This window comes from Oryzias melastigma, linkage group LG5 (assembly GCF_002922805.2).
Source record: "Oryzias melastigma strain HK-1 linkage group LG5, ASM292280v2, whole genome shotgun sequence".
Classification (NCBI taxonomy): Eukaryota; Metazoa; Chordata; class Actinopteri; order Beloniformes; family Adrianichthyidae; genus Oryzias; species Oryzias melastigma.
The window spans coordinates 36472043-36498769 of NC_050516.1; the positions used below are offsets into that span (position 1 = coordinate 36472043).

Below are 26727 nucleotides of genomic sequence, written 5' to 3' on the forward strand. Positions count from 1 at the left end.
AAGGGGGCAGACTACAGTCTCTTCATGTGCAGTTCCAGGTCCTAGAAAAAAAACTAAATAATGAACAGATCATAACTGAGCCACGGCTCACCTCCACTGCAGCGTTGAGGTTTCCGGCTGCAGCAGCAGCTCAGACGCAGAACCTTTCAGCGTTTTCCCGCTGCAGCTCCTCGCCGTGCAGCAGCAGCCCGGTGGCTCCGGTGGGGTTTTGCTTTGAGTCTTTCTCATGGTGAAAATGACATTTCAAGCTAATCTGCTTCAGAGAAAAGGCCCGACTGCAACAGGCCGCTGACCCTCCGTGGAGCCTGACCTCGGGTTGAAGCAGCACATCCTCAGCCGTGACCCTGAGCGCCTTCTGCTGCAGAGACACTGATGTCAGGCTGGACGGGCGGCCGGCTGGGTGGGTGGTCCGCTCCACTCTGTCTGTCACTCAGTGACCGATTCTTCAGTTGGCTCCTTTGAGACTCTGTTTGTCTTGGAACAAAACGTATTAAAATGACGTTCAGCAGCCCGCTCTGCTTTCAGCAGCAGGAACGTTTGGAATTGAGGTGTTAACAACAACAGCTCATATGATCATCTTATATGATGTCAAATCAAAGCCCAGACTGTCCCGCAATCAAAGAAATATGTTAAATCACAACATGTGTGTTTTGAGCTTCTGTTCTTTCTTTTCTGTATCAGCTCAGAGAATCTTCCTCCATCTAACCGACTCCTCTTCATCCTCCTCTTCATCCTCCTCTTCATCCTCCTCTTCATCCTCCTCCATCTAACCGACTCCTCTTCATCCTCCTCTTCATCCTCCTCTCTCCCCCCGACCTCCTCTTCATCCTCCTCTTCATCCATGAACCTCCTCTGTCCTGGTAGTTCTAACCTCAACATCATCTCTGTTCCTCCCACTGACTGTATAATTGAACTGGACTGAAGGACCCCTCCCCCCTCGTAATCCAAACAGGAAGTACCCGCTGGTTCCAATAATCCAAATCCCATAGATGAGAAATAAACATTTATTCTATTGGTCAGAATAACCATTCTTCATTATTTTTAACATCTTCTTAACAATCTTCTTTTTTCATAATATTTTTCTTAATTACAGTTATTATTGTTATAAACTGACCAATCAGATGCCTCAGTAAAAGCATGTGGTCCTCGCTGGCCCCGCCTCCAATGTTTGATTGACAGATTCTCCAGAGCCGCTTTCAGTGAAAGGGGTGTGGTCTTCCAACAAGCTCACTCCTGATTGGTGACAGTAGTTGCCATAGAAACATCGACTCACACTGACTCTGACCAATCACTGTGGTCTCTCTCCAACATGGCGACGCCCCTACGGCGGAGAAATGGTCTGACGGGATCCCTGGGTTGTGTTTGTAACTTCTGAGGGTTTTTGTTCACAACTGACTTCTGGGAATTTCTGAGTCATTCATGTATTCGGTCAGTAAACAGAATCGTTCTGACTTTCAGTTCTTCAGAACACGAAACACCACAGTGACCTGACCTGACCCGACCCAGCCCGACCCGGTCCAGCCTGTGGGACCGCAGCAGTCGAGCTCATAGGGATCGGCTGCATAAACTGTCTCTCCTGACGGTGTGGATTTTCTCAGCTTCAGGGAACGTTCAGGAGGACGGAGTTCCTTCAGGATAACAAGTCCTTGGCTCAGAGTGAAGGGGATGTTTTTCTGGGTTGGCCTTTGGGTGTTTAACTGATGGAACATTTTCATCTGTCCTGGAAATGCTGTGAGGTTAACACAGGGATCAGCCCGAGGGTGCAGCATGATGAAACCCTGAGCAACTCTGAACACACAGCAGGACAGGCTGTGGTTTCCTGAAGATAGAAGGATCTGAGCAGAATCACAGATCAGGATTCTCCAGTTTGAAAGGACAGGGAGCCACCAATCTGAGGGAAACCAACGCTCCAGATCCTCAACGACCAGAAGGGAGCATCGATCCAAAATGCCTGAAAGCCTTTGTTTACCAGGAAATATACATTATTCTTTTATTTGTTCTGTTTTAATCACAGACAGCAGCAATGAACCACAGCAGAGGTGACAGGACAGGTAGAGTATGTGGATCGAACAGGCGGAGGCAGATGGATCCATATCCAGTTTAATGGTCAGTGAGGAGAAAGCAGGAAAATGCTGAGAGATTGTAGAGGAGATACAGGTGAGTAATGAATGAGTGGAAGCAGCTGGGGAACATCCGGGGATTGAGGGCAAGGGCTGATGGGAAACGTAGTGTGGAAACCAGGAAGTGGTCAGGACTCTGGCGATGGTTGTTTACACTCAAGTTGTTCAGATTGTCAGAGTTTGATTTATTTGGTCAACACACTTCATGACTGATTACTTTTGTGACAGAAATAACATTTAAGGGCGAGTTAAATGTTTTAAAATGTAATAAATATTGAAGGTTATGAAGGAAATGTTTATTTTAACTCCTTCAACCGATCTGTGAAAACTGAGCAAAAAAATCCAAATTTTGATGTAATATAACTTTTCTACCTGACTTAACAGGATAGTTTTAAACATGGACATCTATGACGAACATTTCCAAGAACCCAAATCAAATTAAAAACACAAGTTCAACAAAATCCTTTAATTAAGTTTCTTGTCTTCTGTTTCATCCACATGTTTATGCTGTTTGATGGTCTACTGTCATCTTCAGCTGAAGTAACGTCTAACCGTCCCGCGTTCTGATGAGCCTCTGCCATCCCAGTGACAAGCTTCCCGCCTTCACCTTCCTGAGTCTCTTTTCCTCTCACTTCTATCTGCCTACAGCAGTGCTTCCCAATCCCAGGCTCCAGGCCTTCCTGCCTGGAATGTTTTCCATCCCTCCATGCTGCAACACTCCTCCATCAAATGACCGTCACTATCAGGTTTCCCAGGATCCATCCCAGCTGACAGACAGACTCTTATCGCCTCTTCCCATGATCTTTTCCTTGACCTTGTTAGAAAACTTCACAGTGAGCAGATAAGGAACTCCTCAACACAACAGAGGTCTTGGCATTTTGAGAATCTGCGGTGACGGATATGCCGTCAGTCTGCTCCAGAGTGAAGAACCGAGCCTTTGTTGACATTGTAACAAAAATGTTTTGTCAAGGATGACCAGGAGGAGAACCGGTGGAAGGAGAGGAGACGAAAGAACAGAACGCCACTGGACGAAAACCAAAGCTCATCACATGGTACACAGGATGGGGGGCGGGAGGGGGCGGGGCAGCTGCTGCTTTCAATGGCGCCGCCAGCAGAACAAATACAAATCCCATAAAAACATCAAATGTTGTCGGATCTAGAAGATGTGATGAACTAAAACAGCTCAATGCCTCGTAGACTGTGCTTCAACTGGTTTACTCTGTAGCGACACCAAGTGGTGGGGCAAAGACTGCAGAGGACGTGAGACGGGTCAGCTTCAGTCAGTCAGGGGTTGTTAAAGAGTCTCTCTAGGGTCAAAGGGGGGAGCTGGTGCTTTTATTTCTGGTCCGACAAAACAATGGTCTGATCTGGTTCTGTTAAAGCAGGAGTGTCAAACTCAACCATGCAGGGGTCAACATCCAAAACACGCCTTAGATCACGGGACGAACAGGAGAAACATTTATCACACACTCTAAAACCACATTTTTAAAACTGCCATTTTTTAGCATAATTATGAACAAAATATACAGCATTACCTGTGATAATGCTAGTGTGAATGCTGGAAGCTGAATTTGGCCGCTGGAGATGCTAGTGCTGATAGCTGAAAACGCTTAGGCTGAAAGCCAGCTAACATATTAGCTAAATCCCAAATTAGCCTGAAAAACTAAAGAGAAAACATAGTTTAGAAAACACAGCTAGCATGTAACTGAAAAAAAAATAGCTAAGCTTCAAAGCATCCTAGAAAACTGAAAAAAGTTATTTAGCCAAAACAGCTACAGTGTAAATATTAGCCTAACTCCAAAACACCATAAAAAACTTAAAGAGCCTAAATTTGACGGTCGACTCCTGATCAGAAGTGAGCGGGTTCGACTCCCGCCTTGCCCACCCATGCGTCGAAGTGTCCTTGGGCAAGACACTGAACCCTGAACTGCCTCTGGTGGAAGGTTGGAGCCAGTGTTCAGCAGTGGAGCCACCACCAGTGTGTGAATGTGTGAATGGGTCTGTGACTGTGAAGCGCTCTGGGCCCGACCGACCGACCGACCGACAGCTGTACAGACGAGTTTGTTTCTTCAGCTGAAGAAACTGTCAAAGTTCAGTTTAAAACAGAGAAACTTTGTGATCTTCAGATTCCATGAGGGTCCCTCATTATAATGAAGAAACTCGGCTGGAGCTTTTGTCTGTTCACAGTAAACAGGTGGCAGCAGAGATGCACAACAGCAGCACAACGACACAAACAGGAAACACAATGACACAAACAGGAAACACAATGACACACAGGCAGGACAGGAAGCCCCAGACCTACTGACTGTACAGTGGGAGTGCTGACCTCCACAACAGGAAGCAGCGGGACAATAGTGGGAGCAGCTCCACACTGTACTCTGATGTCATCCTGGGAACGGGGGTCCAGGAGTCCTGACAGAATCAGAACCGAGCCACTCCTCCACACACTCAGATCACAACCTTTCACTAGAAAAGCATTTCTATGACTGTGAGCAAAGAGAGACTTGAACCATCCGACACGTCAGAAACTCCAGATGACAGAGACGTGACACTCAAAACTCAAACTTTACCACATGAGGTTTCCAAACTGGAACCACGTGATCCCTCTGGAAAACCCGAAAGATCAGATTTCTGTCAGAACTTCAGGAGGACCTGAACTCCCACGAACGCCACGAACACCTGAGGCTGCAGCACCAGAACTCCAGCTTCCTCCGGACCTCCTGCAGAGCGGCGCGTGCGCATCTCTGCTGTCCTCCGGACGGAGCTCGGCGGGACTCACCGGGCACGTTCTGCACTCCTGGTCCTGGACTCCCGGATCAGGACTCCCGGATCTGGACTCTTGGTCCTGCACTCCTGGTCCTGGACTCTCGGTTCTGGACTCCCGGTTCGGTTCGTTCCGGGCTGAGCAGCAGGTGATGCAGAGGCTTCTGACATGCAGGTCCAAAGCTGTCTGGAGGTTCACTGTGGGCGCGCGCACAGGCGGGCCCGCTACTGAATGGTGCCTTCACGAACCCTCGGAAGTTCCTGAACTCCTGCCTTCAAAGGTTCCTTCTTCTTTATTGACAGAATAGACATTACAAAGACATTATGTAAGTATACATGTGAGGACGAAATGAATCAATTCAAGCATTAATGAAAGAAAATAATGAAAATAAATGAAACGGACAAAAAACAATTACAACATAAACCAGATTAACAACAGAAAATAGACATTTTAAATATGTACTTCAATAAAATTAAAAAGAAACGATTTCTAAGTGTACTCATTAATCTAAATAAAATTGGGAGGCCTCAATAAAAAAAAAATCCCAACAAAGATTATCCATAAATTAAAGGCTAAAGACAAATCACATCAGTCCAGGAAAACTGACAAACAATTTAAAAGTTTTGTGGCATTCTTATTTTTTATCTTTTTTTAGAGATTTACAAAAAAAAAAAAAAACATAAGACTTGTTTTTTAAAACAAAAACTTGGGACTCTCTTTCAAAAATCAACATTTGTGAATAAATAAAAATAAACTAAACTGTGGAACAAAAACTGAATTTTCTTTTCTTTGTCATAACAACCAAAATGAATACAGAATACATAAATAACAGAATTGTATTTTTTGTTAAAAGCAATCTTAATAAATCATCACATTACAATCATAAAATCGATGCTTTTGAATTTCAGTGTCATTTTAGTTCAAAGAGGTTTTAGTCAAGAGTTCAAACACTTCCTGTCATGTGACCTCGTTGGGAAACTAAATAATTCGGGAAAGAAAGAGACACAGAACCTGATGCAAAGACCCAAATGATGAACGTTAGTGCAAACAGACAGAAATGAAAGTAGAAGGAATGAAATGATGATGTCTCCTGGGTGTGCCTCAGGGGTCTGTGTTCGACACTGAACTGTTTGTTTATATTAACAGTCTGTTGATGAATAAAAACATTTTGCATTGAGGAAACAGTTTATGACACCTGGAAAAAACACATGGTGAGGGGAAAACAATGTGTTGGTTTGACAGACAAACTTTTGTTTGTAGTGAAATAATTAAAAATGGAAAACAGATCCAAAAGGTTGATCAAAAGTGTTAATAAAGAGACATGAATTCACTAACACTGTAATAGTAAGAATATGAACAGAGTTCAATACATTCTGCTCACACAAGTAGATCAAAGAATACAATATTTTTTAATAAAATCAGTTATTTGATAATAGCGTGTAATCACTTGATGCTTAAAGGTATTTGTTTGTACTATGGATCTATAGAAATCATCACTTCTGACCTGTTCATCTGCATTTTCCAAATGTCTTCACGCTCTTTCTCTGTAAAGCTTCGATTTCCCACTGCACACTGGGTCAGTAAACGTCACATAAAAGGCCTCATTTGTAGAGGTAGAGCTCCCCCTTCAGGTTTTAGTTTGCCAATGCAATTTCAGACCCAAGACTGCAGAGGTTCTGTTTTATACTGGATATTTACGCACTGAGATACACAGTTTATCTATCAATAAATAAATAAAGGAACTCCAAACCGACTCAGTGTCACTCTAAGTCAATCAAACTAATCAAACTGTCCAACTAGGGGGCAACACTGACTGACAACCAATTTCAGATATTTTTGTACAAGTTCTTTTATTTGCATTTATTTCACCTGATAAAAGACCGTTGAGGTCAACATGTCATTCACGAGGAGACCGGGTTAAGAGGGAGCAACACGCCATCATGACGTCACAAATGAAGACGAACGGGCCTCAGAAAGAGGAAAAATGAGAGCTACATAAATCAACATCTTACAAACCTAACAACAGAGAACATTACATTTAGGAACATCAACACTGTAAGACTCTTGCTTGATGTTCTGAATAGTAAAAAACACTTTTAGAGAAATCCGGTTTGACCCTTCCAGCTCTGACTGTTGGATGTCTGAATGCAGGTCTGTGACGGAGCTGAAGTTAGACCGATCTTCAGGGTTTTTCTTCAGTAGTTTTGAGGCTGTTTGACCTTCTGACCTCAAACATCTTTAGAATAATCCTCCCGGTTCAGAACTATCGAGCTCAACAATTTAATTGGATTTTAATGCGTTTTACTTGTTTTATTTTATACATTTTATAATGTAAAATTTAGGAGTTTTCTTTAATAACTTTGTAAAAAAAAAAAAAGAAAAATGCAGTAAAATCATCTTTAAAGTGCTGAGCCCAAAACTCCACAACAGGGAGTTTTATTCCAAAGCGGTTCGAGGTCAGAAGGTCAAACGGCCTCAAAGTTATTGAAGAAAAACACAGAATATCTGTCAAATATCGTGTCTTCACCTGTGCGTCTGAGCGCTCTCATCATGATCGACATATTTTCCAGGTGATTTCAGTGTGAACAGCATCTGATGTCTGAGGAGTCTTGGAGAGGTTCTGGTGAGGAGGGCCAGAACCCTTCAAGCTGCTGTAGTGCTTCTGATTTTGGTCTGGTTTGGGTCTGATTTTGGTCAGGTTTGGGTCTGGTTTTGGTCAGGTTCAATTCTGGTTTTGGTCAGGTTCGGGTCTGGTTTTGGTCAGGTTCTGGTCTGGTTTTGGTCAGGTTCGGGTCTGGTTTTGGTCAGGTCTGGGTCTAGTTTTGGTCAGGTTCTGTCTGGTTTTGGTCAGGTTCGGGTCTGGTTTGGATTCGGTTTTGGTCAGGGTTGGGTCTGGTTTTGGTCAAGTTTGGGTCTGGTTTTGGTCAGGTTCAGGTCTGGTTTTGATCAGGTTTGGATCAGGTCTGGTTTTGGTCAGGTTCTGGTCTGGTTTTGGTCAGGTTGCTCCAGGTGAGAGCAGCATCCTGACTGTCTGGGTCAGAACCTCACAGCCTGACTGATCCATGTGAAATGGGTCGGCTTGTGTTCGGTTCGGAACAAATGACGGACGTCCCCTTTAAACGCGGCTGCTGACGTCACCGTCTCCGTCCAGGGGCTTTGTTTGCCCGGAGCCGCTGCTGAGCGCCAGACCTGAGGAGAGGGGTCGGAGCCGAACCGAACCACTGCATCTGAACCGGGCTGGAACCGACACCACCGCGACCGACATGCCGTCCGACAGGCCCTTCAAGCAGCGCAGAACATTCGGTAAGAGGAGCGGCCTAACGGCCCCTCAGACACCGGGCTCGGGCCGGCGGCTGACGGCCGGCCCGGTCCGCGGATGGCCGGTTCCGTTCCAGTTGTCCGCCGCTGAACCCGGTTATCGGTCAGCTGGAGGGATCAAGTGTCTCCGGGACAGGCGCGAGACCTTTGCAGGTGGTTATGGGCCAGCTGAGGTTCTTGTCACTCTGGGCCGGTTCTGGTTCTGGTTCTGCCAGACCCCAAATATCAGCATTGAACAACCGGATCTGCGAGTCAGACTCCGGTACCGGCAGAAAGAAGACGTTCCGAAGGAAGAAAAGCGTGTTTACCGCGGATGCTGCAAGGTGACACCGGAAGCTCCAGAGTCCAGAGGTCACAGAGTTCACGCGGGGCGTCTGAGGGTCAGAGGCACGTGACCCCCTACGGCCCACGTCTCAAAGTCGAGGCCCGGGGGCCGGATCCGGCCCTCCAGATCATTTTATTCTCCCTTCCGTTCTCCTTGGTTTGTTTCCATTAAAAGTGGGTCATCTGGACCCCACAGACAGTCCGATGATTGATTCTTGAGTTTCTCTAATGTCCATGGCAGACATAAAATCCTGTCCACATTTGTCCACATTTGTCATGGAAGGAATCACACATCAGTATGTGGGTGGAGTCATCTGGACCCCAAAGAGAGCGAAGGGTTAATTATACTGTTATTAATGACCTGATGTTATCTTGCTTAATTTTGACAAAAATATATATTTTTATGGAGAGTAAAATGGGGTCCCCGCACTTTTTTGTGAGGGCCACATAATTGTTTTCTTTTCTGATGCGGGGGGGGCTGTGTCGGTTTGTAGAAATAATGTAACAATCACAGCCTAAATGTAAAGATTTATGGTTTTTCAGAAAGTCACACATAGCCACATTTTAAATGATTAATTTCTCTAATCTTCACAGAAAAAATAATAATAAAAAAATTAAACCAATAAGTATTCTATGTTCTCTCGTCAAAGTTCAGACTACAGAAGAATAAAAAGTCACATTTTATGTGTCTTGATCGGCCAGATTGAGAAAATGTGTATTTATAAATATTTAACCGGAGTCCAGATGACCCCACTGTAAATGTAGACACGCCCAGGATACACCAGCACTGCAGAACCTTCATCGTTTCTCTGGATCTGGTTCCCCAACAGCTGATCGGTGCAAAGAGGTGCAGCAGATCCGGGAGCAGCACCCCAACAAGATCCCTGTAAGCCGCCTTTCCCTTCATCCTCACGTTTGAGACCAGCTTTGACTGTGTGAGCGTGGTGATGCGTCCAACCACCAGACAAACAGACCGATGTGTTCGTGTGCAGGTGATCATTGAAAGGTATAAAGGCGAGAAGCAGCTGCCCGTTCTGGACAAGACCAAGTTCCTGGTACCTGACCATGTCAACATGAGTGAGCTGGTCAAGATCATCAGGTTGGTTCCTGGTTTAGTTTAATGAACACATTAACACTGGAGCTCCAGTGTTTGTGTTCTTTGATTTACTGTCATTTTTGAATTGTTAAACATGATGATTCCAGTAGATTGTGAAGCAGAAAAGCTGCTTTTCTGCTTCACAATCTACTGGAATCATCATGCTAACGCTTGAAAAGTTACAGTATGTTTAAGATTTAGTGTTTTAGTCTCATTGGCGACGCCTCAGTTGTTAAAGGGTTAATGGATTTATATCAACTTTTTAATCTTTTAAGTGTATTATAATGTTAATTCCTCATGAAAATCAACCCCAAAGTGCTATTTTGATCCGTTCACACATCTAAATATTCCTCTAAAAACATGTAATCTGAGCACCAGACCCTCCCAACCCACAAAAACGAGCGGGTCCTCACATTGTGATGTCACAGAGTGAGAACAGCCCCTTCCAGGAAGAGAGCTCCGCCCCCAGGCTAACACAAACACACACGTTCTCCGTGTGATCAGCACTTCAATTTTAAATGTTCGGATGTTGTTTGTTTTGGTGGGAGAAACACAGACGCGCTGTTAAGGCCGGCTCTATGATGATGTCATGAAATGGGCGGCTCCCACAAGGAGTGAAAGGCGGAGCCTCAGAGATTGAGTCGTCTTACTTCAATGAAAATTACTTATATTTCACAAATAATTTGTTATTTAGTGTGCCAAAGGTAATATACGATCATATTTGTGGATATAGTTTATTCTGAAAGGCTGAAGAAAATCCTGGGATAGACCAGGAGTCTGCAACCTTCAACAGTTGAAGAGACATTTGGGTCCATTTCTCACTGACAACATCCCATCAGGAGCCAAAAGTCCTGCTCACTTTTCAGGAAAATAAGACACAGATTTGTTTTTATATTAATGTTACTATTATGATAACTACAAATAAACTTTTTTTGGCAAAATAAAATGAAGCTTAAAAAGTTTAGATAGTTTTTGTGAAAGATTTCACATGACTTCCTTTCAAAATAAGACTTCCTGTGTCACATAGGATCATCTCAATGCAGCAAATCATTAGATTTTCAATTTTCAGAAGAAAATGTGTAAATCTAATGAACTAAATCAGAGCTAATTCAGGGATATATATATATATATATTACAAATATTTAAAATCCTTGAATTTGTTTAAAAATAGAAAACCCGGCTCTTAAAAATGTATCTTCTGATACGTGAACAAGTTGAGTCAAGTTTTGTTTATATTTCTATTTATTTATTTTTTACTACTTACTTACTTTTTACAGTTATACTTTTTAAAGACGTTTTCTTTTCCTTGAAGCGGAGCGCCCCGGTGGCGGGGGTCGAAGAGCCCCGTGTGGCTCCGGGACGTTAACAAATGTTAAAAAGCATGAAGCACAGTACAGAGCCCTGCGGTACCCCGTCCCTGGATCGTGTTTATTTACAGTTAGAACCTGGAAGCGGTCGGTTCATTTGGACTCCTCCCAGCTCGGTTTCAGTCCTGACAGTGCTGTGCTGAACATCAGTCGTGCACGTTTGGCTGTGAATCTGATGAGTTATGATGAACTCGAACCAGAACGGGGTCGGATAAATGGACTGCTGCAAATGTCAGTTTGATCCTCAGCATCAGCTCACCTGCTCTGCAGGTAACTCTTATGGCCAATGACCAGCCGTCAGTGAATGAGAAGTCACGTAATGACATGTCTGCCCCCCCAGGCGCCGGCTGCAGCTGAACCCCACCCAGGCCTTCTTCCTGCTGGTCAACCAGCACAGCATGGTGTCCGTGGCCACGCCCATCTCTGAGATCTACGAGCAGGAGAAGGACGAGGACGGCTTCCTCTACATGGTCTACGCCTCCCAGGAGACCTTTGGGTGCTAAGCAGCGAGGGGGCGGGGCCTCGGGAGATCCTCTAGTGACGGGTGGACAGGTTATTGTTGGGGTGTGCAGTTCAAGTTCCAGAAGCAAGTGCCCACCCCCCCACCGCCCCACCCGCCTCTTAGCGGTGTTTTATTATTCAGCTGCCCCCCCCAGCATGAGATCCCTCACACTCATGGGGAGCGCCCCCTTCAGGTTGATCAGAGAAACTGACCCCAGAGGAACCGCGTCTGCTGGTCACGGTTCTGCTTACATGTCCTCCTGGAATTCCCTCTTCTGTTCCAAAGCTGAAGAAATCGTTTGATTCTGGACTAGAAGATGATTAGACTCAGAGTTTATCTGATTCTTTAGTTTCAGCAGAGGAGGAGCTCTGAAGCCCCGCCATGCGTTCATCTGCAACATAGACCAATCAGGTTAAAGAGCAACACTAACCTGTCAATTACCCATAATGCTTAGCTTTGCTCCCAGCAGCTCGTCAGGAGTTTTTGCTTCAGTTCTTTCATGATTGCTGCTGCGGCTGCTGAACGTCTCAGAAGGAAACGTCCCACCGCCCCGAGAGGACGTGGAGGGAGGCCGCCATCGGGCCTGGAACACTTCAGAACCTCATCATACGGACTGGACTCTGTCGTCCTCAGACTGGCAGCAGAGGCGAGGCCCCGCCTCTTCCGGCGTTAGCTGCTCAGTAGCAGCGAGGCCCGGTCTCTTCCGGTGTCAGAGCTGCTCAGTAGCGGCGAGGCCCCGCCTCCTCTGGTGTCAGAGCTGCTCAGTAGTGGCGAGGCCCCGCCTCTTCCGGCGTCAGAGCTGCTCAGTAGAGGCGAGGCCCCGCCTCTTCCGCCGTCAGAGCTGCTCAGTAGCGCCGAGGCCCCGCCTCCTCTGGCATCAGAGCTGCTCAGTAGAGGCGAGGCCCCGCCTCCTCTGGTGTCAGAGCTGCTCAGTAGCAGCGAGGCCCCGCCTCTTCCAGTGTCAGAGCTGCTCAGTAGAGGCGAGGCCCCGCCTCCTCTGGCATCAGAGCTGCTCAGTAGCAGTGAGCATTAGAAACATCATTGTAGAAACTAAAGAAGCTTCTTTTGCACACAAATTAAAACAAATATGAAGAGTTTGTGGAGATTCTTTATTAATGAACCTTTTTTATTTAACCTGCTCGTCTGTTGTCCTCCTCTTCTGTCAGGTTTGATGAAGTCTTGAGGTTTTGTTGTGGAGACGATGCTCCTGCTGAGCGTGTCGTTCAGCTCCCTCTGCAGACAGCTGTACATACCGGCATCGCTGTCGCTTTCTTTGAAGCTGATCAATAATAAAAAGTTGCCTTTGCGTGCTGTGAGCGTCTGTGCTATCAGGAAACGACTGTTGCATGTTGTTGCCCGTGTGGCGTCACATGACGGCGCCTCACAGTCAGCAGAGGTGCTGCAGACTGCAGGAGAAGGTCAGAAGTGGAGGCGGCGGGAGTCTACGGGGTGCAGACCTTCACAAGTCTTTCAGAGACGACAGTCGAAGCATTTACAGAATCCTGTCAGAAACAGGAGAGCGTCCCTCAAATCAGTGAAAGGGGAAATCCTCAACGTAAGATTAGATGTTTTAAGGTTGTTAAACTAAGTTTCTACACTTTTCTTAGACTAACACGAACATTTTCACACTTTTAAACTCTTAAAGTTCAAACCTTCATAGAATAATTCCAGGATTATAGAATGAGGATGAAGATCTGATCGTGAATTAACCAACATATTCTGTACAGCAGAGAGCACAGGCAGACGGATGATGTCGACAGCCAATCAGGACACAGAACTGAGAACACTGTAATAAATGTGTCAAAGTCAAGGCCCGGGGGCCGGATCCGGCCCTCCAGATCATTTTATTTTATTGCTATTAATGACCCGATGTTATCTTGTTCTCATTTCTAACTTGTATAATTTTGAAAAAATATATTTTTATGGAGAGTAAAATATTGAAAGTTATTTAAGGTTTAAGTTGATTTATTCTGGAGTAATATTCCTGCCTTTTAATCATAATTATGTTAAAAAGTTAGTTTTAAAAATGTCATTTTAGAGTGTTCAATAAAAGTTTATCCTGTTCAGGCCGTGACCTCAGGTGTTTTGGATATTGTCCCCCGTGTGATTGAGTTCGACACTCCTGCTGTCATATAAAAGATCATGCAAAATTACACAAAAAAGTCAGTAAAACTGTGAAGGGGAACGTCCAAACAAAAAAGGACTACGGTACTTCCAAAACAGTCAAAGGTTCCCATTATTATAATTTTTAAGCCTCCATAGCACATTTATTATTGGAACTAACTAAAGGACCTCTGACCACACCCCGCTGTCCCGGTGTGACCACGCCCCGCTGTCTCAGTTTGACCACGCCCCGCTGTCCCAGTTTGACCACGCCCCACTGTCCCGGTTTGACCACGCCCCACTGTCCCCGTTTGACCACGCCCTGCTGTCCCAGTTTGACCACGCCCCACTGTCCCGGTTTGACCATGCCCTGCTGTCCCGGTCTGACCCCACCCTGCTGTCTCAGTTTGACCACGCCCCGCTGTCCCAGTTTGACCACGCCCTGCTGTCTCAGTTTGACCACGCCCTGCTGTCTCAGTTTGACCACGCCCCACTATCCCAGTCTGACCACGCCCTGCTGTCCCGGTCTGACCCCACCCTGCTGTCTCAGTTTGACCACGCCCCGCTGTCCCGGTTTGACCCCACCCAGCTGTCCCGGTTTGACCACGCCCCGCTGTCCCAGTTTGACCACGCCCTGCTGTCTCAGTTTGACCACGCCCCACTGTCCCAGTCTGACCACGCCCTGCTTGGGTTTCTGCTTCTCCACTTTGGCTGAAACTTTTCAGGAACATCAGCTTTAAAATAAACTCATCTGCTGGTTTTTAATTTGAAACATTAGAAGCTCAAAAAGTGATTCAAACCACAGTTTGAATGAGACTTTACTGAATGAATGCGGATCTGAGGCGGGCTGTGACCTCTGACCTTTGTCTTGCTTAACACCTCATAAAACAACGTTTCAAACATGACAGAAACAGCATGTGGATTAAAAAAGGATTTATTTTATAGACCAGATATTTGAACATAAAGCTACACTTTGTCCTTCACACAGTAAACATCCATGAGACCTCAGACAAACCCTGGTCTCTGGAACCGTCGTTTACATTCACACTCCCACACGTATGTGCGGCTGCGTCATCCATCTACAGAGGCTGATGGACCAGCAGACCTGCAGCAGGTCCCACGTTCCTGCCAGGACTGCAGCCCAGGAAAAAACATGAAAAACGTACAAAGTGATCATGTAACTGCAGAAGCGGCTCGGCGGCTTCATGTTCTGAAAGTCCACTGGCAGGAAATCCAGAGGAGTCCTTACGCCATGCTGAGGAGAGACGAGACAAACGTCCGGATCAGAACCAGCAGACAAACAGGGTTTAACTGGGCTTCTGCGGAGACTCTTCAGAGGGTTCTGAAGATCTGATTGGGTCATTTAGAATAGTTTCTTCTAGGAGCTGCATGAACATCTGATGATGATCCACTGTGTTATCTGACAAACTCCTGCTGTGATATTTGGACTTAGAGGCATTCGTGATGCTCCAGGATGGAAGCTGCCATTAGTGCTGGTCGATATGAAAAAATGTATATCACAGTTTACAATATTTTATATCACGATAACAATATTTATCGTGATTATACAACAATAAAGTATATTTCAGCTATTCTCTGAATTTACTTTCCTGACTATTTTAAGTAACAGATAACTGAGAAACAAACATTTTACTGCAGCAAAATGAATCAGATGAGAACAGATGTGGCTGATGGACAGCAGCGTTACAGTTGTTCCAAAAACCAAAGGTATTTAAACTGAAACAGTAAAAAAAAATACTTTTGATGAAAAACATTTTAAAGTGCACAATAGTTTCATGTTTCTGAGTAGAAAAACACATTTTTGCACAAAATTCTGCTAGAATTAAATCAACTGTTGAAGAGTTATGATAACCAAACAACATAAACACTGGAGCTAAAGCTCTGATGTTAAAGCTAATTTGTTTTCTTTTTCTTTTAGAACTTAAGTTAGTGAGAGGAACTTCAGTCTCATTTTTGAAACAGATTAAGAAGTTCTTGTTAGTTTTACTTTGAAAACAGGAAGCTTCACCAACGTTTTATTTTGAAGATTTGTTTACTTCTGGTGACAGTCGCGCAGCACATTCGGCTTTAAAATCCTTTATTCTGTATTCCAGAGTAATAAATATTTAATAACACTCTACTATATTTATAAAGATCACGAATCGGCGATCTTGGACATCACAAACTTTCGGACTTGAATTTTCTGGAGCAGATCTCGAGAATCTGAGTTTGGATACTTGTTACAGTCCAGTTCCTCAGTTTATCTCTTATTCGTCTCACATGTTGATTTTTGTGGACTTTCCTAGAGTGATAGAAGGTCTGTTGTGTTTGCATCGGCGTGGGAATAGCTTCCTAGCATTTTTATTCCTACGATAAAGATCAGATTGATCCATCTGAATCAGGTTGGTAATCGATTAAATCCATTTAAAAATAGTTTCAAAATTGATTATGATTAGTCTTATAAAATAGGATTTGGATTGAGACACAGCAGGTTCACTTTATAATAATGTAAAATGACGTGTGCTCGCCTGACACGGCGTGATGGACTTTTGCTGCGTGTTACTAAATGAAATTTCTGTTCGACTGTTTCCTTCATGGGCGGATTGGGCCGGATATCAATAATTATCAGAAGGATTTGATTTACCAGAGCCTGGATTGATTCCAATCTCTGATCTGTAAGACACAAACTCATTGCCACACCCCCATCCGTAACCGCGGTAACAGTGGACCACCGTGCGCTCACCTGTCTATCAGGGAGTCCCTCATGCTGGTGGCGATGGCGGAGGGCTGCGCCGCGTCGCTGAGTCTGAACACGCTCTCGATGACCGACAGCTCGGTACTGGTCGTGTCCAGGCCGCAGAACGCGCACCAGTCGTTGACCACCATTCCCGCCGCGATCACCTCGCTGCCCCGGTTCACCGTACCTGCCTGGATCCCACCAACAACGGTCAAGCCTCATCACGGGCACAGACAAACGCGAGCGGAGGAGCGGCCGGCGCTCACCACCAGAGGAACCTGCAGCAGCGACGACAGCTCGTCCTGGTCCTCGATGGACGTCTTGGGGTGAACCAGACCCCCCTGGTTGCTGAACGCGCAGTATGAACCGACCAGGACCTGCTCTGCTATCGTCTGACGGAAAACCTCCACCTTCAACGTGTCTGCCAGGATCTCCTCCGTCTCCTGGAGGGAGAGGTTCAGTTTCAGCAGATTCATCCCAAAGCCGACTCACATTCCTGGGAATTTCACTGACTGACAGACACGAGGAATTCGCTCTGACCTCCAGTTAAAGGCTAACAGACAGTGAGGAGGACTCTGCTCTCGTCTGCTTTGTGAGCACAGAGAGCAGGCCGGTTTAGGGTCTCACCCGGTCCAGGTCCGGGTGCACCAGGGCCACGTAGTCGTTGCAGGCGATGACGTTACCGAGCGCCGACAGCCTCTCCTCCACTCTCTGGATCCTCACCGGGTCTGGAAGGCTGTTTCTGATGTGCTGCAGCTCCTGGTCTGTGGTGTTGTTGGGAACCAGAAGGCCGTGACGATTACCTGCTCAGGTGAGAGCACAGTCAGTGGACCGGACCGGACGACGGCTTCTGAGAGGAGCGGCGTGAGGCGACAAACTGACCCACACACATCCTCCCGATGATGCGACAGCCTGCGATGGAGGCGTGGACCACAGGGATGGTTTCTGACAACTCGCCTTCAAACACACTGGAAGCAAAACAGACGAGAGTCTGAGAAAGGCCAGAACCAGAACCAGAACCACGGCACCTTCATGTCAACAAGACATCAGTTATGAAAGAAACAGCAGTTTTCAGAGGAAGAACCAGGATGTCCAGCTCCTCGTCTTCTGTAAAAGGGGTGTTTTCATCATAATGATGCAGTTTTTAGCCTAAATCAAAAAGACCCGAGTCGTTTTCTAGGACATAGTTTCTGCAGAGCAGCAGGAGTTCATTAGAAACTGTCCTCATCACTTTGTTTACACTCTCCTGCTAGCTTACTCACAAGCCCAAGCTAACATTTAGAGGCACAATAAAAATGATGATCAATATCATTTCTATCCAGCCGTTCAGTTCTGATCCAGATTCCAGCTCGGATGAGGAAAACAAAGACGTTCATGGATCTATTGGTCTGTAGTGGATGATCAGAATGGAGCAGAGAGACCGTGGTCTGCAGCATCTACATCACAGCTAGTGTTCTCAAACTGCACTTTTCTCTGCTCCAGATTCACAACAATTTCAGTAAATAAATAGATCTGGAGCGTGCAGGCGCCATTGCTATGGATGGAGTCAGGTCAACAGCTGTTTCAATGGAAGACATGCAGGAATCAACCTCAGAAATCAGACCAGCTCTCTCATCTTTTAACCGGTTTTAACAAAACATGGATCAAATTAAAGCTTAGAAAATGACTGATGTGGTATATTTACATCCCATTATCTAAAGACTAAGCTGGAAATAGTCCAAGAACTGAACCTTCTAGTGTTCCAGGTAACACTCTGCTATCAGATGAACAGATTTTGCCTTTGTATCAGAATCTATAGAACTGAGCTTGGAAATGCTCATTATTTACGCCCAGAAAGGAGGAGGATTGAAGTTCAACAGCATGATGGCTATGTAACAAAACATAGTAAATAGTAATAGTAGTAATAGTCATTTCCTATTAAAAACACCTCAAAGTGCAGAACAAAGAACAAAAGAACGACCCTCTAACACAAATATAACTACCATTAGTTAAGGAACAGCTTGTAAAAATCTACCATCATGAAAAAAAACAACTTAGAAACTACATAAATGGTAAATGGTAAATGGCGTATACTTGTATAGCGCTTTCTACCCTCCTTCGAGGGCCCAAAGCGCTTCACAGTCACAGACCCATTCACCCATCCACACACACATTCACACACTGGTGGTGGCTCCGCTGCCGAACACTGGCGCCAACCTCCCACCAGAGGACATTCGGGGTTCAGTGTCTTGCCCAAGGACACTTCGACACATGGGCGGGCAAGGCGGGAGTCGAACCCGCTCACTTCTGATCAGGAGTCGACCGCCCTACCACTGCACCACGGCCGCTTTCTCATATTTGGTCTCTGTGGAGAGACTTGCATCACTCTGCCCGGTACCGGTACCACTCTCCATATTAGTTTTTTATTTGAACGTAACAATGACGAACCACTCTCTGTATTGAAGACCCTGTTTACGCTACATAAAGTTAACCTAACTGTCAATCATAGATCAAGACACGCCTCTCCCGGCCAGTCCGGCTCCACTAGGCCCCGCCCCATTTCTGATTTTTCTTTTCTTTTTTTTTTCCTGAGAATCAAGTCAGCCACCAGCCGCCCTGTTTGGTTACGCTTTGAATATCCAATCGTCATGAAACGTAACAGAGAAAAGTTTTCAAACTTCAGGGAATCTGTTTGAGCGAATCGTCATTCAGCTGAAATCCAACTGATGCTCGATGCCGGACATACAGGAACCGGACCTGGCTCGGTTCTGTCCGTCTCTGTCTAAAGTCAGGAGGTTAGACTGTCATTATTCACGGTCCATGGTTAAGCCCCTCCCTCTAATGAAGCGGATACGAGTAAAAGTTCACCTGTAGAAGTTCTCGGAGCCGCCGATGGCCACCAGGCAGTAGGTGTTGGTCAGTTTGGCGAAACAACCGACTTCGTTGTTCTTCTCGAATGACGCTCGGACGGCCATGATGAAGATGATGATGATGAAGACTCCTGGGTCTCCAGACGTGACACAGAGTTTGAGCACGCGGCTCGACGCGTCGAAGCTAGCTTAGCGGCTAATGTGTTAGCTTCAGCGCGGCCTGTAGACAGGATGACGCCGCATTAAAGTCGCATTGAAACCCGCATCTACTCACCCAAACACCGCGATAGTCACCTCTTAATCCGGGTCTCCGAGACTGCTCCGCGTGCGCTGCTAAAACAGATTTCTGTACCAGAAGAAGACAGGCGGCTCCGACAGCTCCCAACGTGCTCTCTGTCGCTGAACGGGATGACGTAGCACGCACCGTCTGACGTCAAAACGTTTTTTTTTTTATTGACAACGTTCAAAATGATAAATTTTTCCTTATGGAGAAAAGAAAAACAAGCTACCATAATATCTTAAAAATAAAATAATAAAATGCTAGAGCAAAGTTTAAGCAGCAAAATAAAAAGAGAAAAAGAAAAAAATGCTCACATTTATATCAAACTAATCAAATTAAAGACGGTATTATTTAAAACACAACATGAAATAAACAGCAGTACGGCTGTCAGGATGATAGCTCAGTATCTTTAGCAGTGACGGATTTAACAGGAAATATGACAACAGCTACTGATAACAAAGAGAATACAATATGTACTTTTATTTATTTAAGAAAAGCATTTGATTCAATTATTCATCCACCACTATTACAAACGCATTACAGTATAAAAGGGATATTAACGAACATGCAGTGTTTAAAAAATCAAATACATTCAAACTTGTGGATACTGTGCAAATAAGAATGTTGGAAAGTTTATTTTGTGCATTAAAAAAGTAATGTTCCCTTAAGAGTACAGCCATTATGTAAAAGAAAGAGGAACATTTCTATTTCAGAGGTGATTTTATGTTTGAATCATGCAGAATGAGAAGAAATGTATAATGTAGATTGACATACTGTTTTTGAAACAAAACGTTGGAAAAGTTTGCATCAAAATTTCAGTTAATACTGAAAAAAGAGTAAGTTTCTGTTAAAATTCCAACTACGAGGATAGTACTAATCAAATTTAATTTTGCATTAGTAACAAATATATATATATATACACACATGTGTGTGTGTGATTCTTGATTTGTAACTTGTGTCTGCATGATTGTGCATAACTTTAGATTTTGTTTGTAATTCTTGTTTTGTAACTCATACAGCACATTTTGTGTGTAACTGTGTCATGGCAATTTTGTATTCACATGTACAAAAATGACAAAATACAAAATCTTATCTGCACCCGCACAACTTTAAATTACAGCAGCTTGAAACTAATCACACGCACAAATCTTTATAAAGTACACACAAATCACCTGATGCACACACAAAACCACAGTTACACAATTCTGATGTGAGACTCAAGTCTTCAGGTTTTGTGTGTGAGTGATGCCTTTAAGTGCTACTAGAATTATGGGTCATCTGAGGTTTCTTATCAGCTGCTTTGAACTCATTGTTTCTGCTTGCTTGACCTAATATTTCAACGTGACATTCGTAAATAACAATGTTGCATTACTTTATGATCAGAAGATCCTCTCGTTTTTATTTCCTTTTTAAATGATATTTTCAGAACCATTTTGAGTAAAATAATGCCTTTTATTTCACTAATGAGGTTTAAAAGTCTGTTATAGTTTTCAATAATGTGTTGAAATTTAACACAATTCTCCTGTGTGTTAGGTTTGGAAAGACAACTTTAAAGTCAAAATAGCATTGAACTGTCCAGAAATGTTTGTTTTGTTCCACTTGAGTCAGTTATAAAACTATTACCAAATCATGGCTTTGATTCAGAACTTTACTGAAAACAGCTTCAGTTTGAAGGAATGATGCTTAAAATATTTTACCTTAGCAGCAAACAACTCTTGTTTTTAAACACCTGGTAAAGAACATTATTGAACGTTGCATCTATTAAGTGTTTTTTCTTTTTGAATTTGAAATGTGAGCGTTTTTTCTAATTCATTTATAATCGAAGACCTCATTGAATTTCTCTGAGTTGTTTACCAAAGGTTTTACCCTCTTTATTGCTTCATCAGGTGTTTCTGTGCAGGCTTCACCTTTGACCCGTGTGTTTGCACTCGTCTGTCTGAGAAAAGAAACAAACTAAAAAAGGACTAAACATAAATAAAGTGTCCATCTTCTCAGCAAACTGCACAGCAACCAGCGGTTCCTCTGTGCTTACAGCCAATCACCTCCATGTGACGCCACCTGTGTCAGGGTTTCAATTAGTCAACAGGGTGACGTCACCACAGTGGGTCAGGGATTGTGGAGGAAGAGGAGGGATAAAAAAGGACAGAGGTCTCACTCTGGATGGTTTTTGTAACCCCTTTTCTGTTTCGGTTTTAAATGACTGTAACTTCGTCTCAGTTACTCTCTATAACCCTAAAACTCAAAATATACTTTTGTGCAAACAGATTATCGTTGGAGCGAATACGTTCTAAGAGCAAGTAAATCTGAAACGTCAAAGAAACCATGCTAACATCATCCCCTGCAGCTGCTGTGCACGCGGACACTTGACATTTTTATAAACAAAAGCACATGTCTGGTCTTCGTTTTTGATTTTACAAAAAGAAAGAAAGATTATTTGTTTGAGCAAATGTTACCATTGGTGGAAGCAAGTTCTTTTTGTGTGTATAAAAGAAAGTATAATATAATTGTAAAAACTGGTGATGTTCAGGATTCTATTTAAAATCTGTAGATTTGTTCCGTTTAAATGGTCCATCTTGAAAGTCTCTCATTCAAAGGAAGATTGGAAAAAGATTTTGTGTTTGTTTGTCTAACAATAAAAAAGCAACTCTGGGGTATTTCAAGAAGAATATAAACAGAAGTAATGGTTTTATTGAAGTTGCTGGAAAATAAAGACATAAACCCGAGTGATCCATCTGTTCGGTGTTGAGGATCTCTGAGTCGTCGTCTCTGTGACGTCGGTCCGGATTGTCTGCCTGGAAACACCGCGGAGCTGAACGGAACCGGCGGCGGCACAGACGGGGGACCCGCTGCTGGGGGTCCGTTAGGTGGGAGCTCGTTCATTTCTGCTCGATCTGAAGCTCACGCGCCGTGTTTTCTCCGCGCGCTGTCTGTGGGCGGGGCTTCCGCCATGTAAACACGTCTCCTGCTTTCAGACTAGGACAGCTCCATTCACAAACGACATGTTTAAGGACACATGTTTGAGGACACATGTATGAACTCCATGTATTATCAATGTGACGAAGAATCAAAGGAATCCGATTTGATGACCGAAGCTTCATCTGAACTCATTCCGATTCTGAACTCATTAAGATTCTGAACTCATTAAGATTCTGAACTCATTCCGATTCACTTTATCTATAAATCGTCTCCTCACAGCAGATGTTGATCAGGAGATTTTCAAATGAAGTTTTTTAATGACGCTCATCAACTGTGAATGGAAATGACTAAATACGATTTTCTAATTCAACATTTTTTCCACAAATCAAAATAAGTCACAGTCAACACTAAACTTCTAAACTAAACATTAACATGACCCACACATCATGTAACAGACATGATTCTGATGATAATCAATACTCATTGATTATCATCAGAATACAATTTAATATTCATATAATCATTACACAATGAAAATCAAGTCTTAATGTCATGATACTGAGCTTATTGATCCTTCTCTGAAATACAGTTTTAATATTCTGGATTGATAAATAAATCGTTAGTGTGATCAAGATAACCGTCTTTATGTATAGTTCTGATGGCTCGTTTCTGGAGCATAAAGAGAGGATGTAGTGAACTCTTGTAATTATTACCCCAAACTTCTATACAGTCAGTGAAATATGGTAATATTAAGGAGCAGTACAATAAATATCTACAGTTGTATTCTAATATATATTTAGATTTATTTATAATTGAAATTCTTTTATAAATTTGAGTTTGTTTGTGTCTGATGTGTGGCTTCCAACTCAGTTTGTTGTCAATAACAATCCCCAAGAATTTAATTTCTGTAACACTTTCGATTAAGTCATTGTTAACTTTAATTGAGAGCTCTGTTGGCTTTGTAATTACCAAAAAACATCACTTTGGATTTGTCTAGATTCAAAGATAGTTTGTTGTCATCCAACCATAATTTTATTTTGATTAACTCTGTGTTCAACACATCGATAAGTTCCCTTTGATTGTCCGTAGAATAGAAAATATTTGTGTCACCAGCAAATAAAATGAGTTTTAAAAGTTTGGAGACATTGAATATATCACTGATGTAGATATTGAACAGCAGCGGCCCAGAATTGATCCTTGTGGGACACCACAACAAAATACCGCTTTGGGGTTCCTTATAGTGAGGAATGAACAGTTTGATACACTTTAAAGTAGTTTTTTCATGAGATGGGCAACTATTGGAAAAAATCCACTTTTCTGGGAGGTGACATTAAATTCAGACAGGAAAACATTTCTCATCATTAACAACTTTTATAAACGATACTCCAAGTTTCTTTATGAAAACAAGAGCGTTTAGTTAAAAACATAAATTCTTTAAAACATGGACATCGCTTGTTTGCATGAACTCGAGTAAACATAAATGCTCGCAGCAGCTTGAACTCTAGTAACCCCACAGTGTCGGTATTGTGCAATTTTCAAGGCGCCTGTTTTTCCTGCAACAGGTGAGGAAAATGCACCGTATGGAAGCCAAGAACCCTCAGTTAGGATCAGTGACTGTATATAAGAACTGTATTTTTTACAGTCAACGGTCGGATCGATCACTGGAATCTCTGCGATTCTTTCCATCTGTTTCTCGGCACATCGACATTTCTCTCTTTTGGACACTTGGACGAGGGACAGAACTGTGTCTACCTGTGTGTTTCTGCCCAGGTGTGAACTTAGGTTGGAGCTGATCATGGGAGGAGGTCAGAGCCACGAGGAGAAGGATGAGGAGAGACCCGGGAAAACCAAGGAAGACCAGGAGGTCGACAGAGCTGGAAGCTCCGCCTCTAAAGGTGAACAAAGCAAATGTTCTTCAGGTGAGATTCTTTAGAAATCTACTGAATGATGAATTCTAAATTGAATTAATTGCTTCATGTTATACATAAAGAAATATAAAAAAGAATAAAAGATGATTTTGTCGTTTCAATCCCACAATTCCCACTAATAGAGATCAGCATCTACTCTAGAAGATACAGACACACTTTGGACCTGTCTGCTCTCAGTGGCTCTGTCGTCCCGCGGTGTCTGTTGTTATCAGTGGAGGAATGTTTGTCTGAGTGAGGCTGTCAGAGAAGCTCCTCCCACTTCGCACTGGAGCAGCAAAGGAAAAGCGGCGAGGAAAGGAGAGAGAGGTTCATGGTGTGTCTGCACTGGTGCCGCCACGCTGACACATCCGTCAGTCTGGTAAAAAGTCATGACGGTACCGGTACCAAACGGGACGGTTTTGGTTCTGCATCCCCATCCACACAGACACATCCAGCAGATGCATAAATCCTGCTCATTTCAATAGAAATCATCATGAATCTGATAGACATCCATTCCTTCAGGTCAGACGACGTTCCCTCAGATAATTGCGCCGCACTCCCATCATGCCTTTGGGTAGTTTGGTCCCACCAGAAGCATGATAGACCTCTACAATAGCTGGATATTAGTTATTTAATAAACTTCCATGTCTATTAAATAACTAATGTAGAGGTCTGCTGGACGTCTCAGAAAACTCTATTTTATGACTCTACCATGTTCTCCGTACAGGTCTCCTACATCGACCTCAGGACTTCTTATCTTGGATTTTTACAGAAGTCTATTAAATTAAATGACTTAAAAACATTTACTAGATAATGACATAGAAAATCTTGATGATAGAAACACGTTTCTTGACTTCTCCTTCTACAACTGGAACCTGCAAACCTCTGAGCCCAAAAGAGATCGCAGCATTTATTTTTTTAATGAGTAAATGTTTTAAAAAACGTCTAAAAATATCCTAGATGTGCAGCAGACTTCTACAAGCAGAAATCTTTCAGAACACTATTGACAGCCTCTAATAGAGCGACAGGATGGAGTGGTCAGAGACGTCCTGTAGAACATGAACATCAAGGATCTCGCAGGCTTTGGGTCCCATTGATCCCATCAGTGTCCATGTCAGAAGTTTGAGGTCGACTTCTAGAAAGGGAGAAATTCTGTTGTTTGCAGATGTTAGTCATTAGGTCACTGACTGTTTGCCCTTCTTCCACAGACACTCTGGGAGAGCTGCCCCAGTGCATGATGGGAGATAAGGAAGTGGACGATATGTCTTTCATGATCTCGTGCACCAACTGGTACTGAAGAGCCGAAGACCAGAAAGATGCTCATGCACAGTCTGAGGTCTGTCTCAAGGGAGGGGAGGGGGTGTACACCCGTGCATGACCCCCCCACTGCCCCAAAAAGATACAGAATCCAGTTGAAGAATCAGGATCTGACTCTTATGTGGTTTTGTAAATGTAGTATCTGGATCAGCAGCGGTTGGATCCGCTAACAGGACGTTTCCTGACGGATGTCAGTCTGAACACACAGATAATAATGTGTATTCCTATAATGATGTAGTACATACATGTAATCGTTGCTAAATAATCGTATCTTATCACAGTTTATATAATAATATAACTGAACCATAAATAACTAATAGGATTTGATTCTATTGACAATTATTTTGTGTTTTTTGTTGGGAAAAGAAACCAACAGCTGAAAGTGAAGTCAAGATTACTTTAATCTTTTCTCAATAAAAACATACGTCCCATAAAAGTGGAGAGTTCTTCCTGCAGAGACCAAGCTTCAAGTCCAAACTGTAAAGTGATCAAGTTCATTTGGGTTCTTCCTTGGGTGTAAAGGTGTCCAGGTCCGGTCCTGGAGGGCCGCCTCCTGCTGGTTTACCTAAAATCCTGCCGTATCTGCTGCTGATTACCTGATCAGGTGTGTTTGGCCAATCAGGAGCTTCAATGACGGGTTGGTTGGAAAGCGTGTGGGACACGGCCCTCGAGGCCTGGAGTCAAAGGAGAGGAAAATCTTTATGAAAAACATTCATATTTGTGTTTATTAGGGATGCAACAATATTCAGTATAAAAGCAAGTGGGAGAAATAAAAGTTTGAGCTAATTAGAGGCTTATCTTTATGGAATAACTCTAAAGGAGCACGAATAAACGAATAAATGACAGCTGAGGAATCCTCCACTTTACTGGTGCTGCTGTTATTTGTTTGGACTTCAATAACATAACACTTGAATCTGTTATGGATTTAAAGTGTTTGAGTTTAGATTATGTTTGACTTCCAGCTGTCAAAACTTTAGAGAACTGCTTAAATTGTTGCCGTTTGTGTTGATGTTTACTGGAGTTCTATTTAGATGTGGTTCTGAAATACACGGCAAACACTTTGAACTTGAGAAAAATCTGATTTTTTACGTTATTTCTGTCTGCAAAATAAATCAGAATCTGTAGAA

The 26727-nt window shown here is 43.5% G+C and overlaps 3 protein-coding genes and 1 long non-coding RNA gene across 6 annotated transcripts in view; 2 read left to right on the forward strand and 2 right to left on the reverse strand.

Moving 5' to 3' along the window:
* The window catches only part of si:dkey-49n23.1 (semaphorin-3D), a 52058-nt gene extending 46910 nt beyond the window's left edge, over positions 1-5148 (reverse strand). Inside the window, exon 1 of the mRNA XM_024271254.2 lies at positions 4900-5148. The gene's annotated coding sequence lies outside the window, so the exon portion shown is untranslated. The remainder of the gene's footprint in view (positions 1-4899) is intronic.
* Positions 5149-8008: 2860 nt separating this feature from the next.
* Positions 8009-12797, forward strand: map1lc3a (microtubule-associated protein 1 light chain 3 alpha). Its single transcript, XM_024269070.2, has 4 exons — positions 8009-8187; positions 9357-9412; positions 9519-9625; positions 11330-12797. The coding sequence occupies exons 1-4, from the start codon at positions 8148-8150 to the stop codon at positions 11490-11492; spliced, it is 366 nt and encodes a 121-aa protein (XP_024124838.1). The 5' UTR covers positions 8009-8147; the 3' UTR covers positions 11493-12797.
* A 1715-nt stretch (positions 12798-14512) lies between these two features.
* On the reverse strand, positions 14513-19750 carry eif6 (eukaryotic translation initiation factor 6). Of its 2 annotated transcripts, none has more exons than XM_024269069.1 (7): positions 19475-19632; positions 19179-19400; positions 17214-17299; positions 16959-17134; positions 16598-16774; positions 16338-16522; positions 14513-14849 (listed from the first exon to the last, which is right to left on the reverse strand). In XM_024269069.1, exons 2-7 carry the CDS (start codon positions 19283-19285, stop codon positions 14840-14842), a joined length of 741 nt encoding a protein of 246 aa, XP_024124837.1. In that variant the 5' UTR covers positions 19286-19400; positions 19475-19632; the 3' UTR covers positions 14513-14839. The 2 variants fall into 2 exon arrangements, with proteins under 2 accessions (XP_024124837.1, XP_024124836.1); XM_024269068.2 differs by lacking the exon at positions 14513-14849 and adding an exon at positions 14881-15087 and having other exon boundaries at positions 19475-19750.
* A 2432-nt stretch (positions 19751-22182) lies between these two features.
* On the forward strand, positions 22183-26727 carry LOC112144525. Of its 2 annotated transcripts, none has more exons than XR_002918906.2 (3): positions 22183-22324; positions 24147-24295; positions 25492-26727. It is a non-coding gene; the product is annotated as an uncharacterized LOC112144525 (long non-coding RNA). The 2 variants fall into 2 exon arrangements; XR_002918907.2 differs by having other exon boundaries at positions 24147-24271.

Bases quoted from the DNA above. Each gene is read 5' to 3' on its own strand.
- eif6 (XM_024269068.2), bottom strand. From the start codon at position 19,285: ATGGCCGTCCGAGCGTCATTCGAGAAGAACAACGAAGTCGGTTGTTTC. The intron at 17,135-17,213 runs GTCAGTTTGTCG...TCACCTGAGCAG, and splicing joins CATCGGGAGGATGTGTGTGG to GTAATCGTCACGGCCTTCTG. The intron at 15,088-16,337 runs GTGAGCGCACGG...CATATCGACCAG, and splicing joins AGGGACTCCCTGATAGACAG to CACTAATGGCAGCTTCCATC.
- map1lc3a (XM_024269070.2), top strand. From the start codon at position 8,148: ATGCCGTCCGACAGGCCCTTCAAGCAGCGCAGAACATTCG. The intron at 8,188-9,356 runs GTAAGAGGAGCG...GTTCCCCAACAG, and splicing joins CAAGCAGCGCAGAACATTCG to CTGATCGGTGCAAAGAGGTG. The intron at 9,626-11,329 runs GTTGGTTCCTGG...CTGCCCCCCCAG, and splicing joins GAGCTGGTCAAGATCATCAG to GCGCCGGCTGCAGCTGAACC.